Source organism: Frieseomelitta varia, unplaced genomic scaffold (assembly GCF_011392965.1).
Source record: "Frieseomelitta varia isolate USP_RPSP 00005682 unplaced genomic scaffold, Fvar_1.2 scaffold_215, whole genome shotgun sequence".
NCBI lineage: Eukaryota > Metazoa > Arthropoda > Insecta > Hymenoptera > Apidae > Frieseomelitta > Frieseomelitta varia.
Window position 1 is genome coordinate 1,444,222 of NW_025109917.1, and position 15,607 is coordinate 1,459,828.

At 39.6% G+C, this 15,607-nt stretch overlaps 3 protein-coding genes and 1 long non-coding RNA gene across 7 annotated transcripts in view; 1 reads left to right on the forward strand and 3 right to left on the reverse strand.

Annotated features, from left to right (window-relative positions):
* The window catches only part of LOC122527361 (amyloid beta A4 precursor protein-binding family B member 1-interacting protein), a 223,836-nt gene extending 219,504 nt beyond the window's left edge, over positions 1 to 4,332 (reverse strand). Inside the window, exon 1 of the mRNA XM_043651472.1 lies at positions 4,054 to 4,332. The gene's annotated coding sequence lies outside the window, so the exon portion shown is untranslated. The remainder of the gene's footprint in view (positions 1 to 4,053) is intronic.
* Positions 4,333 to 4,659: 327 nt separating this feature from the next.
* On the reverse strand, positions 4,660 to 5,829 carry LOC122527359. Its single transcript, XR_006306327.1, has 3 exons — positions 5,733 to 5,829; positions 5,572 to 5,653; positions 4,660 to 4,995 (listed from the first exon to the last, which is right to left on the reverse strand). It is a non-coding gene; the product is annotated as an uncharacterized LOC122527359 (long non-coding RNA).
* A 957-nt stretch (positions 5,830 to 6,786) lies between these two features.
* LOC122527335 (methionine aminopeptidase 2) lies at positions 6,787 to 9,126 on the forward strand. 4 transcript variants are annotated; one of them, XM_043651417.1, is made up of 6 exons: positions 6,787 to 6,967; positions 7,444 to 7,511; positions 7,563 to 7,895; positions 7,960 to 8,364; positions 8,429 to 8,696; positions 8,795 to 9,126. In XM_043651417.1, exons 1-6 carry the CDS (start codon positions 6,823 to 6,825, stop codon positions 8,998 to 9,000), a joined length of 1,425 nt encoding a protein of 474 aa, XP_043507352.1. In that variant the 5' UTR covers positions 6,787 to 6,822; the 3' UTR covers positions 9,001 to 9,126. The 4 variants fall into 4 exon arrangements, with proteins under 4 accessions (XP_043507352.1, XP_043507353.1, XP_043507354.1 ...); XM_043651418.1 differs by having other exon boundaries at positions 6,790 to 6,967; positions 7,444 to 7,512; positions 7,567 to 7,895; XM_043651419.1 differs by having other exon boundaries at positions 6,790 to 6,967; positions 7,444 to 7,512; positions 7,576 to 7,895.
* Positions 9,127 to 9,531: 405 nt separating this feature from the next.
* LOC122527339 overlaps positions 9,532 to 15,607 on the reverse strand; it is a 40,051-nt gene continuing 33,975 nt past the window's right edge. The window contains exons 4-6 of the mRNA XM_043651423.1: positions 11,954 to 12,113; positions 11,284 to 11,455; positions 9,532 to 11,025 (exon numbers count right to left, since the gene is read on the reverse strand). Of these exons, the coding sequence (XP_043507358.1) occupies positions 10,936 to 11,025; positions 11,284 to 11,455; positions 11,954 to 12,113 (422 nt within the window). The 3' untranslated portion in view covers positions 9,532 to 10,935. The remainder of the gene's footprint in view (positions 11,026 to 11,283; positions 11,456 to 11,953; positions 12,114 to 15,607) is intronic.

Sequence of the window (15,607 nt, forward strand, 5' to 3'; positions counted from 1 at the left end):
AATTCGAAGAAATTTAATTTACCAACAAGATGAAGCACCATCGTATTTCAGTCGTGAAGCGAGAAATTTTTTTAAACGAAAACTATCAATATTGGATCGGCCGCAATGGAAGAATACCTTGGCCACCACGAATACATTGGTCACCGCTGGATTTTTACTTATGGAGTCGTGTTAAATCTATGGTGTATTCTAGCGACATAGCGAACGTCGAACAATTAATAGAAAAAATTGTTATAGCGTTTGCAACATTGAAACTGCAAAACAACCCGTTAGAAAATGTTCGTAGCAATTTAATGAGAAGAGCACAGTTATGCATGCGGCAACGTGGACATCGCTTCCAACAATTTTTAAACTTAAAAAAACAGTCTGTGCCCTCGCGTACGAACATTGGGAATGTTTACAAATTGTATTAGTAGAGATAATAATGAAATCCGTTGAGTTGAATCTTGATCGAAGTGCACGCGTGCTCGATAAACTTTCAAAGCCATTTTTCTCAGAAACAAAGCTTCGTATGAACAAATTTTATTCTATATTTTTTATTCAGTTTTTCATGTAGTTTCCACCACCATTCCCGTTTGTACCAACAAGTTACATGACACCCTGTATATTCACGTGAGATTGAAAGGGCAACGAAATCTTGCAATCAGTCGCGAAATTTGGCCTGTTAAAAAGTTAAACGAATCGAATCGAGAGAAAATCGTGAATATTCTTCAGAGTTCTGTCAGTTCAGTGAAAGATGTACCGATATGAAACGGTATAGTAATCGTATTCGCAATACCTCTTCTTTTTCTTCTTCTATTTTTCTTTAATGTCGCCATCGACAGCGAGATCATTAGCGACTATGGTGCCATTAGATATGTGTGTAGTAGTTTATGTTTTTGAGATATTTTAATACTTTTTATATGTCATTTTGAGAAGACAGGTTTATGTTTGCGTTGATTCCGTCTTTGAATTTCTGTGGTGTGGCATTCTTCTAAGTTTGAATTTAATGGGATTTCAGTAGAATCATATTTGTCCGAAATTACAATGGCCACTCCTCCGCTGGCGTGGCTTTCGTTTGCCCTGTTTTTGACGAAGGTATTGAAATGTTTTAGAGTAGGCTGGTACTTTTTTTTTTTAAATTTGTTCAATATCAGAGCTGAAATTATTTATGAGAATTTGGAGTTGTTCGTAATGGGTATAGTAACCGTTTATGTTCCACTGTATTATTGTTTTCATAATGTATTTGGAGGGGCTATAGATTTGAATTATGCTGCGATTACGGTTCTTATGAAGTTTCGATGTCGCAGCTAAGTGACGATTCAAGTGTCTCAGTCGGTTTGGTGAGCTTTTTGCAGAGTCGATGCATTCTGTTTTTTATGTTTTTTATTCTGTTTTTTATCTTCTTTCATTCAAACGGGGGTAAATTTCTTCCAGAGTTTTCTTCCAGCGATACTACCTCACACGACTGTCAACAGAAAGATACGTCGTCGCTGGTATCGCAGTGACGATCAAAGGGTACGCAGAAATCGCGATCGGCAGCAAAGGGGCCCAAGAGAGAAAGGGAAGAAACGGTGTCGCTAACTCCACTAATTCGCCACTCGAGTGACCGTTCTCGAGACAAGAGCACTCTCACTTGGTCTACCTACATAAATATGCTTCTGTTCGCTCTCTCGACGAGAGTGAGAAGAACGAAACAATCGAGCGAAAGAAAAAGCGTGCAGCAGAGAGGATTTCGTTCTCCCTCTACGACCAACCGGTCACCACTAACCTATTGTTCTCGCCTTCGACGCCTCTCGCTCGTACTTCGCCATGTACATGTAAAATTTAACGACCACGCTTGTAATTCCAACGCGTGCATCTATCTCCCCGTTACTCCTTTCCGATACGATCGTAAAAATCTACCAGACGAAGAGACGCAAGAGACAGAAGGCATTATCGCGGCGAATTGCGTTTAAATGGATGATCTCTCGGCTCGCTTAGATCAAAGGGATCACTTATAACGATTTCACGTACGAAGTAACTCGACTATTCGATATTCACGTTAAAGGTACGTTTAAAACACAAGTGGGTATGAATATTCGATGTTCGAATGAAGAACTCAATGTTCAGACTCGGTTCGATGAATTAACATCAAACGACGCGAATATTTCGTGGTTTTTTTTTCGTTGACGAAGATGACGATTCAATTGAAATTGAAATGAGGATTTTTTTTCTAACGAGCACCGAATAACCTTCTACGAAAAATTCTAGAAATAGCGTAATTCGATGAAAAATTCATCGACACGCAGAATCAGCATCACAATACGTTGTGTCACGCATAATTTTCAACGAAAGATTCTGACGTATATAACGTAATTCGGTGAAAATTCATTGACACGCAGGATCAATACTAGACACGTTATGTCACTATGGATAATTATGTCATTTTTCTTGCTCGCATATATCCGTCGTCGTCGTTATTATCGCGAATCAATTAAACGCGAACGAACGAGACCTGGAATCGCGCGACGTATCGTTTCCGTTTCCGGTAAACGCGAAGCCGATGCAAGCTCACTGGGAACTTCTGTTTCCAACCGTGAATTGATAAGCAACGGTACCCAACACGTTTCAACTGATAAGACTAGGCAACCGAGTCGCTGAAACGCATCTGGCGTCGCCTACGTTAACCTTGTTCTTCCGCGTTAACCTCGTTCGCTTCGTGCAGATTGCTTGTTCATCCAGTTGATCGCACGAATCGAGGGAATCCTATTACATTTACCAGAAAAACTACACGCGTCAAGACAACGAACACGAGCAAACCCAACGACCTTTAGCGTTAGAATGCTGTTAAAAACGTACGAGGTTGAGACACGTGAGAAATGCAAATTGCCGATAACATTACGAACGCAAGAGATAAAGGAAGATAAACTTTGAAGTGAGTCGTGAGACGTACGTAAGTAAGAGAAATGTTACGTGATCGTTTTCTTCTGTTTCAGGCAAGAAGTTATTTTTTTTTTAGAAAGTCCAAAAGTGGATGATCCTTTACTTTCCGAAGGAAGATTCAAGTCGTACTCGGAAGACGATTTTCTACCTTTCACAACGCGATTACTTTCTGATCTATTGTACAACATGCACGCGCACGTGATGATGACAGAGATACGGTGATTTGAAACTGCCCGCGATAACCTCGGGAACCTCTTACGGTACTCCGAAAAGTGTAGACGCGGAGCGAATTAACGTTAACCTTGCCCGTCCGCGTTAACCTTGTTCGGTTTGCTCGAATCGAGCATGCCCGCTCGCCCACGTAGCTGGCCAAGAGCCGTGAAAGTGATGTTACTGGTATACATATACGCGAGTCTCGTGCTCGCCGTGAAAATTCAACTCGAAAATGGGGGGAAAAATTGGCAGTGGATACTGTTTTTCGCATTGGACGAGTAACAACAACAAATGTTTCGATCGAAGTCAATGACCACACCTGTAGCGTTTGGCAACGCTGCGGGTGTGGGCTTCACACGGACATCGGTATCACGAAGATGAGAGAGAGAGAGAGAGAGAGAGAGAGAGAGAGAGAGAGAGAGAAAGGAACTGAAAGAGAGTCAGAAATATAGGAGCACGCATATAGGAGAAATACGGGAAATAAAGATATCTGCGAGAAATCCGCGCCGGTGACACCGAGCCTGTACGTCTGTCCCTTCGATATTTTCCGGATCATTGACCACCGTTGCCGGATACGTCATCCTATGGTGGTATAAACTACTTTGTTCGTGCCGAGCGGACACGCCGCCCTCGTGCTCCGAGGACATCCACGTTAATATGGCAACTGTCTGAGGAATATGCGACCTAATAATAATTCCGTTCCTATCCTTTCAGTCAAACACCGTCGATATCATACTGGTGACATCGGTGAGAGAAAAAGAGGAATTTATAAATTGAAAAAAAAAAAAATAGTGAAACATCACTATAGAAAATGAAAATATCCTGTTGCTCCAATCGGTAATTGCACGGTTACAGTGAAAAGGGGTGAAAGCCGTAGCATGGTTCGAGAAATGGTCGCGCACGCGAATTAAAATATTATTGAGTGTGAATATTCACCGGGAGATTGGTCCGTGTTCACTTGCTGTCGTCTGACGATTCACCGGCGAATCCACGAGATCCAGCAAGGACGAGAAATCCTGTCACACAAGCGTCACGCACTGACGTCAACTACAACGGCGGTACTCTTGCAACCGAGCGGTCGAAGGACGAGGGAAGTTTTCCCCGGTAAACCACGGACGCACTCGTGTACTCGAACGCGTATCTCGAGTGCTACGCGATACGATATCGATGGGCCTCGGGCCGCCATGCACTGACTGTCGAGACTGCGGCCGCTTGTCTCGCGCATGTCTTTATCGAACGCGCGCGCATCTCCCATTTCGAACCACCCGTGGAATGCCGGGAGCTCGCTGCCAGCACCATCTCTCGGCAGAGCGCGAAACTTCTAAAACTACTTTTTTGCAGTGTCGGTATTGTCGTTGTCTAATTTACCGAAATCGGATAAGTCCATATAAAGTTGATAATTTTTAAAATAAACCGCGGAGAATGCTTTTATAGGAGAAGAAAAGGTAATGAAAAATAAAAAAGGAAGGGAGCGTGATAAAGAGGAACAAGAAGTAGAAGAAAAAGAAGAGGAAAAACAAGATAAAGAAAATGAAGAAGAATTCATTTTATCATATCACTCATATTAATTATTAATGTATAATTATCACCATCAGAAAACGTGATATGCAAGAAGATTCTATCCTAAATTAATAAATAAAATATTACTATTCACTAGTAAATATCCGCAGTCGTTATACTCATCAAAAGTTCTACATAATACAGTCATCTATGTCGATTTGGACCTTTCATCCTACGACATGATTGAATAAGCGGAAAAACAAGAATGCATATGACTTACGTGAAGACCATCATTATTGATGTAATCGTGGTCCAAGTGAAATCCATCATTAAATAGCAACGTTGGACACCATGAAAAAAGTGAGGATTAAAGAATACCTGTAACAAAAAAATATATTGTTAATAGCTTAAAAAATTTAGGATAATAAAAAATAAAACTCTATTTAAATTTGAAATTTTAATAATTAAAATTTAATAATTAAACATTTATTTTTTATATTAAAGCTTGAAGAATTTATTTTAATAGAAATTAATAATAGAAATTAATAATAGTTTAAACAAAATACAAAGAATAAAATAAATAAAATAAATTATTCGTTTATTTAAAAAAACAGACTAAAACAAAAATTAATCAATATATTTAATATATTAATATCTATTGTAAAATATTTCTTAATATTACCAAATGTTTATAAATATTATGTGATATAACTATGTGCAAAAATTTTACTTTGAATATCTGTCATTAGAGTTTCAATATACTTTAAAATAATCAAATATGGCGTGCTTGTCTGTTAAACAAACCTGCGCAGTACTGAACCAACGTGATGCGCGCAACATATTTGAACCTGATCGTGACAATATTTCTCTCCGAAGGAAGAGAGAATCTATTTTCTTCAGAATGAATCAAATATTCCATAATTCCCTGAAAAGCTATTAGATTACATAACTCACCATAATATTCTTTTTGAATTTCATGGCGTCCTTGTGAAATTCATGGTGTCCCCTTAATACTTCCTTTGCACTCACCGACAATCTATACAAATGAAAATCTAAAGTGTATAAATATTTGATAAATTATTGAATAATAACGTAAGTCAATTAAACATACTTACTAATAGCGTGGATATGAGAAGTGAGAAAATGGCGATGAAAGTATTATGCAGTTAATAAATGTCACGCGCGAAGAAATATATCTTAACACCACGATTTTCAACAGTCTACTACTCCCCCCCGCACAACACGTCGCGAACTAACCGGCGAATGGTAAGGAAGGGAGGGGCGCTCGAGCATATACGAGTCGAATCCGATTTATACGTGAACATCCGCTAATTTCACTTGTTGAAATAAAATGTATTTGCAGTGTGCACTGATACGATTATTAAACATTACATCCATTTGAAGCATAGATTTCGCGATAACCGACACATATATACGTAACCATGAATATTAAAAAATTTTAAAATTTAAAATTTTGTCAGCACAATCGTAATGTTTACGATTATATATGATTACGATTGTAATTTTTTTGTGCTATATGTTCAAATACTTTCACAAACCACTTATGTAAATTATTCATATTCACTTCTAACCAACAACGAACCAAATTCAATAGAGGTAATAACTTTACTAAATAATTCTGACTATTCTAAATTGCAAATGTACTCAACAATGGTGAAACAAATCTAAAAGTTGTTAACTATACTCTTTGCTTGGATTTTTAGATAATTCTTCGTGCTATGTTTCCCGCCCGTAATGAACACGAACAAGTACGTTACGTATACGTACATTACTGGAGATTTCTCGCTATCGAGAAATATCGATTCTCTGTTCGAAAATCGAAATGTGTATATTCTGTATTTGGCCGTTTTCATTGGCCCTGCGATCTTTATCTGAAGTTGAAATCGTTGCATGCGCATTTCGTACAAAGTTTCGCGAATAATAATTGAAAATAATACACATGCTGCAATAAAAAGCAGTCTATCACTACAATTAGCTCTCAGACATGCAACGTGGATTTTTCCTAGCTATAGAGTTTATTGCTTTTAACAATTAAATTGAAATTTCTGTAATTCGTTACAACAAGTCACTGAGAAATCGATTTTTCCAGTCGATATTTCAAAACATGGAACACAACTGCCACGAGGTGCTTTATCTATACTGTTCATCGTCAATGACATAAAATTGTTTGGTCTCCTCTTGAAAATGGCTGCCGTGTTGGATGAAGTCGGCAAGTCTGCCGAAAAATTGGTAGACGAAGAAAAAGACGAAATGGTCGACGAGGAAGATGAAACTGGCGCAGTGGAAGCTTCGAAGAAGAAAAAAAAGAAGAAAAAGAAGAAGAAAGCTGGTACGCCATTTCATAAATTGTTCAGTGTATACCCGTTTACGCAAGTTTGGGGATATCATATGTCTCACACTAGTTTCGATATTTTGCTTTTGAAAATAAATATGCGTACGCGTGCAACATTCCCTTTCAATTGTTTCATGACGATGCACATTCACGTTATACAATTTTGTATTTACGTGTTACAGTAGCAACTAATGAACACAACACAACGTGTCCATGAGCGACGCAATGTACACATAGAAGTTACTTCGCACCTGTTCCTACTTCCTACTATCTCACGACTAAAGTTTTGCTTTACACAAAGTGATTGAATTTTATGATAAAACTTACAATTACTTTTAGTTTTATAATCAATATTATTTTTAAGTTATTATGTACAACGAAAATTTTATTTAATGTAATTTTGAATTGTGTTTATTGTATTTTTTTTGCACTAATATTTTCACCTTCATAACTTTCTGTTAAATATTTTTTAGGAGCTGGTGAAGCTAGTGCAGATGTTCCGGAAGGGGAAGAAGACAAACCAAAGCAAGATAATGCTGAAGGTAACTTGTTTTTAAATTCGTATGAAAGATAATCATTTTATATGTATGACGAAGGTGACATAGATGCAACAGAAAATGATGCAGAAACAGACGATGCTAAGAAAAAGAAAAAGAAACGTAAATCACGTGGAAAAGCTGGGGGTCCTAAGCAACAAACAGATCCTCCGACTATTCCTGTATCAGAATTGTTCCCAGATGGGAATTTTCCAATTGGGCAAATAATGGATCATCCTTCGGCTGCAGGAATAGATGACAGAACAGCTAAAGATCGTTTTTCTAGCGAAGAAGCACGTGCTTTCGATAGAATGCATAACGATATCTACAATGAAGCAAGGCAGGCAGCTGAGGCTCATAGGCAAACAAGGAAACATATTATGAAATGGGTATGTAGCAGAAATGAATGTAATTGGAGAAAGCAATTCACGCAAAAACATAATTTATTTCCAGGTGAAACCTGGAATGACAATGATAGAAATTTGCAATGAGTTGGAAAACACGGGTAGAAAATTAATAGGAGAAGATGGATTAAAAGCTGGGCTAGCATTTCCAACTGGCTGCTCAAGAAATCATTGTGCAGCTCATTACACTCCAAACGCTGGAGATCCAACTGTTTTAGAATATGACGATGTAACCAAAATAGACTTTGGTACACATATTAACGGACGAATCATCGACTGTGCATTTACATTAGCATTCAATCCGAAATACGACAAACTCATCGAAGCGGTTCGTGATGCAACAAATACTGGAATTAAGGCTGCTGGTATTGATGTTCAGTTATGTGACGTTGGTGCTGCAATTCAAGAAGTTATGGAGTCGTACGAAGTTGAATTAGACGGCAAAACTTATCCTGTATGTTATCTTATTCCGATTATAATCATCTTATCGGGAATCTTTATCGGTAATTCATGTTTAGGTGAAATCGATAAGAAATCTTAATGGTCATTCGATTGCTCCGTATCGTATCCACGCTGGAAAAACTGTACCGATAGTTAAAGGGGGCGAAGCTACCAGGATGGAAGAAAATGAATTCTATGCCATTGAAACTTTCGGATCTACTGGGAGAGGAATCGTTCACGATGATTTAGATTGTTCTCATTATATGAAGAGCTTTGACGCTGGTTTCGTCCCACTGAGATTACAGAGCAGTAAATCGCTACTTAACGTCATCAACAAGCATTTCGGTAAATATCATTTCATCAACTGGTTCCAATGAATAATTTATTTGTCGAGAAATAGAAACAAATTGTAAAACGACAAACTATATATTTATAACAAACAGGTACTTTGGCTTTCTGCAAGCGATGGTTAGATCGTGTTGGTTGCACAAAGTATCAAATGGCTCTGAAGGATCTATGTGATAAAGGTGCCGTAGAGGCTTACCCACCTTTGGTTGATGTCAAGGGATGTTACACTGCTCAATTCGAGCATACTCTCGTTCTACGTCCAACGTGTAAAGAAGTTATTTCTCGCGGAGATGATTACTGAAATGTCTGTTATTCTCGAATCGCGTTACATGTATTGATTATATCCTTTATCTGGGAATGTACAAGTTGATTTATATAAACTCACACTGATGACGAACATTATTATTAATAACGCGATATTTAATTACACGATATTTTATTCATCGTTTTCTCTTTGTCGGTAGAATGCTGTAACACTATATAATCATGCGAAATGCGAAATATTGTGAGATACTCGAAATATGAGAAAGTTGCATATTTTTTTATTTTATTTTTTAACCCAATATTGAACTATGGATAAGGGAATGTGTATTTAAGAATAGTCGAATAATCGAGGTTGTACTGCAACTAACACGTTTCCATTTGTTGTTATTTTTCTGCAAATTTATGATGGTGGAAGAAAACGTATATTATTGACGTTGAATAAAATATATTTAATATTTTAATTGCTCCAATATGATAATAGTCCTAAATATTACGATTGGTTTGCACAAATCGGAATTTAATGCAATTAACGCGATAATGTTAGAATTTATGTTTACATTTATACGTCAACTTACTAACGAGTTTCTTTATTGTTTCGTAGAATTTTACATTACAACTATTTTCAAATTTATCACGGTTACCTTTACTCAATTTCCGAAACAATAGAAAATGTCCTGTAATACACATGTTGTATCAATAGAAAACTTGCTAAATTCGAACGAACGATCACGTTCCTACGGTTGATCATCGATTGAAACAGTATAGTGCAACAGTATATATTTCATTCCTTTTCTGAACTATAAACACCGAAGTTTAATAAATGCTGCTATATCAACCTATATCGGATTCTTTTTTTCATTTAACTGCTAGCAGTCATTACAAGTGTACAATGGTCCCAGGGTATTGATATTCTACTATTCCAATTCTATTGCGGTAGAACGCTATTTCTGTGTACTTCGTATTCAGGTCTGATCTTGATATAAATTCAGGCACGATATAATAAGCTAACGTGTTGCGCACTTATACTTATTTTCTTTTAAATTCTCGTCTATTCGTATCTATTCATACTATTTATGACTGGTCTCTTAATTATTCTAACGATAGGTAGTCCTTAGATGAGACGGCTCTGAAATATCTCGAGCACGTAACAAAGTATCGAACGCGGACACCGAGTAAACTATTTTCTCGTCAAGGCGCTCTGTGAAGGCCAATTTGTTGCAAACCTCGATACCTCACGTCTCGGATAACTAGGCGAAGTTAGACGCATCATACCGCATCGCTGACACACGTAGGCAAGTTACACGTCGATCGAGAGCTACAGATACACGATCTTGACAAACGAATTATCGGTTTTACACGACATCTGAGTCAACAATCCCCTAGATTCATCGTTTAAAAAGACTTGGCTCGACTTATGCGCGCGAATACATATATCGCTTACGTATGTATCGCTTCGATTCACGTGGTTTCCATAGATGTGGATAACAATGGTTACAACTGTACTATCTAATTAGACTACTCGTCGCTTAGAAGACGAAATGAATCGCCCAGTGTGCGCAACCGCGCTCTCTGAGAACTTTGGAAGAGTATAAGGCAATTATCTACTTTTAGCACGAAAGACGCACAAGTGAATACCATTTCGAGTCAACAAATACGCATATCGGTCGATATCTATTTTCCCTCATCTTTTCGGTTTTGCGTGATTTGACTTGCGTTATTTCGCTACTTTAATGACGATCCTCGCCATCCTAGTTCATTTTCAACGAATTCTCATCGAATTAAACATATATGTACATGGTCGAGATACAGAATGTGACGAGAGCCAGCGGTGCAACGCAATTTGTTCGTTGACCGTGCGACAATGCACGTGTCACGTTTCACGATTGACTTTTCTCTTTGCGTCTCTCCTTGCGTTTCTTTTCGTCCTTCTCTATCTCTCTCTCTCTCCCTCTCTCTCTCATTTTACGTAACTTCATTGCGAATCTGTGCGCGGTTTCAACTTCGCTCTTGCTGTCACCAAAAGGTTGTTCGGTGCCTCCGTCGTCGTTTGCGACTGTTCCAACTGAAAGAAACCAAAACGTTAGTATTCTCGAGATAGCTTAACTCTACGAGGTCGAGAAAAGAAGAAATCGTCCCAAGACAAAACGAGTAGATTGAGTAAATTCAACCAACAAAAGATACACACTTCACCCACGTTTTTGCCACTGACCCGTAGACCCCTTTTCAGAGAAAGCTCGTGAATTTCGAGTGACTAGAGAAAAACCGAAGAAAACAAAAGAAAAAAAAAGAAAGAAGATAAAGATAGAAGAGAGACACTGACTGCCATCTCGATATGCTTCGCCCTTTGCTCGATGGCCCTTTGCAAAGCGGTTCTCGGATCGTCTTTATAACTCTCTTCCCGATTCCTTTCAGCCTCTCTCCTGGAGGCAGCCTCCCTCTGCTTCTCGAGTGCCCGTTGGAGCTCGCTCTTCTGATTCAGCACGTTCCTGCCGCTGAAAGAAAGTGAAAACCGATGCGGTTAGCTAATTACGCGTGGCAGCGAGCGTGCTGCGGGCTTCGCGTGAAAATTGCCACGATGAAGAAAAACGCGCGTGAACAACCTTTCGATTGAATAGCGGCCCTGCTTAAACCGTAAAAGTGCCTGGGAATGAGTCGCAAACACACGTGCCCGGAGAATACGTCTCCGCCATACACGTACAAGCCTAGAGCCTAGCGTACGCTGGCAGAAAACGATTTTCTCGGTGATAATAGGCGTGCGAAGCGGCATGGCATCGAAAGCCACGCGCGTGTCTCTTTCCCGTTACCGCGAACGTTATTGCACGTACATTGCCATTCAAAGGTTCGTGGACACATAAAACGTGATTCTACAAGTCCAAAGTTCATGCAGTTGTTAATAATGACGATTCTCGACGTTGCAACAAAGCAACTAGACACCACCTCATATACGCGAGTGTTATATAAAAAGAATTCAACTTCTGGAAGAGACTTACACTTTCTGATTGAATAATAATTCCCTGCGAAGGTCCTTGTGATTGCTGGAGATGAGGCAAGGGTTGAACGGTTTCCTCGGCAAGATTAAGCCGTCTGGTCCCATGTGAGGGGCAGGTGGAGGAGGGGGTGGTACACCCAACACCGGTGCCATGTTCTTTCCTGAAAAAAAAAAAAAAGAAACAAGCATAAAATACTAAACTGTCGTGAGAAAAAAACATTTGGATATTAGATGTCTGACTCAATTAGAGATCGGACTTGATTCATCGCGTGCGTGTGTTTTGAGAAGCGAGAACGTGCGAGAAAGGCAAGGGAAATATTTATAAAGGAACTAAGTTACGATCGGTTAGATCCATTATACCTTGAATAAAGTGAGATCAGAAAAGAGGATGAGTGGAAAGCGAGAGAAAGAGAGAGAGGATGAAAGAACAGGGCGGTGGATTCTAAAGGGGCCGTTTAGTTCGAGAGCAAGGAACGAAAAGCTCGAGCGGCGAGCGGGTTAGATCTTCGCGGTCAGCTTTTTATTCACCCTCCAACAAAGCGATTCTCTCCCTCACGGAACCCTCCTCGCACATCGCGTCAGATCGCACTGAGCGCGTTTCCGGACGGGCGCGAGCCGTATCAAACAGGCAACTTCTATATACTTTTACGTAAGGCTTCGCATAGCCGCTAATCGGATAGCAAAGTACGCGGAACAGACGGCCACGTACCTACCTTCTCATGCCCTCCAACGTGAGGTAAACAATGCGTTTTAGCAACGCGTTCAACCGAATTCGCGAGTTGAACGGACGAACGCCAACGCAAAGAACAAGATGACAAGAACAGACGATACTGGAATTCACGAATACCAGGCACGTCGCTCGCCACGTAGAAATTGTCGTGAGAAAGCGCGGTTGTTCCAATTCCAAACCTGACTATTATTTCGGATACACGTATCTAAAAACGTACAACGAACGACTAATTTTACTTATTTGGAAAGTTTACACTTAGAAGTTTCTTTACTATTTTTTTTTTTTTTTTTTTTTTTTTTTACGATCGGTAGACATTCACTGGCAAAGAGTTCGTGGAATTTCAAAAGTTTCACGAAGGTTCCTCGAGGCAGGAATTATCTTAGAAACACACCAGTAGGGGAGAGCCATTTGGTATCTCGCGTGATTTATACCCAGCTGGAACGCATTTTTCTTCCGGCAGTTTCTTCTGTTACGACCTAGGGAATCCCCGAAACCTGTTTCCTATCGTTTGTCGATTTAATCGCCGTGAAGATCTGCTTTTCCACGGCGATTCAACCACATTTCGCAGCCGTACAACGCGCTACAGTAATATTTTCGTAATATCTTACATTCATTCATCACCGCAGGCTACGTTATACAGATATTTGCTGAAGAATTCTACTTTAATCCCTTGTTACAATCCTATTCTTTTTTCTTCCAGCAAAGGAGCAATTCTCTTCGTGCATAGAAACACAAAGGGTTTCGTAATATTTTACATTCATTGCCATTCATCGCCATAGGTTATACAGATATTTATCGAAGAATTCTATTTCAACCCATCTCTTGTTATAATTTGCTCTTTTCTCTTAGTCGTGTTTTCACGTTTCCTAAGAAAACAGTTTTCTTGAAAGGACAAAATCCTTCCAGAATCCTTCGCGCGAGAAAGTTTCTCTAACTGAAAAAAAAGAAAGGAGAATAGAACCGTGACAAAAGGCTGATAGGGAATAGCGAGATACGACACGGCGACGTAACGTCGCGGTATCGTGCAATTAACGCGTGCCTCTTCCCTTTTTTTTTTCTTTCCTTTGATCGTCGCGTGGGAGTTAGCCGGATGATCTCGCGTGACCTATCGACAGACTGAAAAACGCATCGAAGGAGGTGGCAGAACAGTGAGTCACGGTTTCGTGCCTGACACGCGCGATTTCGTAAAAATTACCATGTTCGTGTCCTTGAAACGCTTGCTTGTATGTTTCATCTTCCATTTTTATTTATTTATTTATTTATTTATTTTTCCCCCGATAGAATAGAAAGAAGTGTAATTTGGAGGAGCTTGTGGCTCGATTAGGGATTGATTCGACCTTTAATTTGCCAAGTCGTTGAAACGCAACGCAAATGTGGAAAGATCGTGTGTCTGTAAACCGCAAAAAAATGAACAAGATCGTATGAATAATTTAGTGTCGTAGCTCAAAGCGAAACTAAGAGAATCTAAGGTGGGAGCAAACTTTCGCGACGGCGTGGTTCGATTTTACGAGCGAAAATCCATCGAACCGCGACACCATGATCACGTACACGTTTCGTGACGAGCGGATCTTTTGTAGATTCGCTGAATCAAATTGCTCGCGAGACCGAGAAACACACCGTAAACCGCGAAATCGCTTCCAGCAAGAACAATCGGAGAATGAAAGTAAAGAATACCTCGTAGAATCGTTTTCGATTCCACTCTTTCATTCATTTTTCTTCTTTTTCCCACCAACGGTCTTTCGAGTTGTTCTAAAAATCTATCGATCTTTACGATTTCGATCAGACTTCTCCGAGTCTCTCGGAGAAAACGTTATGTAATTACAGAGATTACTGTTATTCCGGAAGCGTAAACGCGAAACGTTGGACCTCGCAACCTCGGAAACATTTCTGCCCGAATAATCGAATCGATGATGCTTTTAACATACCTTTCAGTATATTTCAACAGTTTCGCTTTCGAATACCAAGATGAAGAAATGTCAGATGTAAATAAGGAGGTGCTACAACTCGATTGGAAGAAAGCGACCTCTTTCAATTCACATAACGATCAATTTTCCTTCGATCGACAATCGATCGGACTCAACGAAGCAAATCGCTTTCGTCGGTTAAAGAAAAGGTACGAAAATCAACGAGAAATGTCTCGGAATCGATTCCCACTGGAAGGTAACTTTCCCTAATTGTAAGTTATGAAATTAGCAAGAATAATCATTCTATGGTAGTAAAATTATAGTTACGGTAGTAAAATTATAGTTATGATAATAAAATTATAGTTATGGTAGTAAAATTATAGTTATGGTAATAAAATTATAGTTATGGTAGTAAAATTATAGTTATGCTAATAAAATTATAGTTATGGTAGTAAAATTATAGTTATGGTAGTAAAATTATAGTTATAGTTATGATAGTAAAAAATCATAATTTACAAATGCAGAAAATGGCTTAGTTCCGATTGCTTATTGTTAATTAGTATACCTCGGTAGGGATCGGCGGCGAAAGTGAAACGGTCGCTGTGAAATCGCCTAATCTCTCTGCCTAGAATCACGCGATCTTTCCCTTTGCGAAAACGAGACGAAAAGAAGCACGATCGAAAGGCAGGTGTGGACAATGTTTCATCGAAAGTGATTCGCTCGGAACGATCGATCGATCGATCATTCGTGGGACGAGGGAACAGCCGAGTGCGTTTTCTTCGGAGATTTAACGCGCCTGGGCTGGGGGATCGGGCGTGGACGAACGAGGAGCCGGGCAAGGGTGAACTGGCCGGTGGGAGAGAATAAAAATGCAGGCCCGGTCAGGATGTAATTTTGTGGCAGATGTGCGGGTACGGGAGGGAGATCATTGCACTGTGCGCGCGCGAGCAGGCAGGCAGGCAGGCAGGCAGGCAGCAGCAGCAGCAGCTGAAGTAGCGTGAGAAAATGCGACGACCGCTCC

Excerpts from the sequence above, each read along its gene's own strand:
- LOC122527335 (XM_043651417.1), top strand. The coding sequence starts at position 6,823 with ATGGCTGCCGTGTTGGATGAAGTCGGCAAGTCTGCCGAAAAATTGGTA. Across the intron at positions 7,512-7,562 it reads CAAAGCAAGATAATGCTGAA|GAAGGTGACATAGATGCAAC; the intron begins GGTAACTTGTTT and ends TATATGTATGAC. Across the intron at positions 8,697-8,794 it reads CGTCATCAACAAGCATTTCG|GTACTTTGGCTTTCTGCAAG; the intron begins GTAAATATCATT and ends TATAACAAACAG.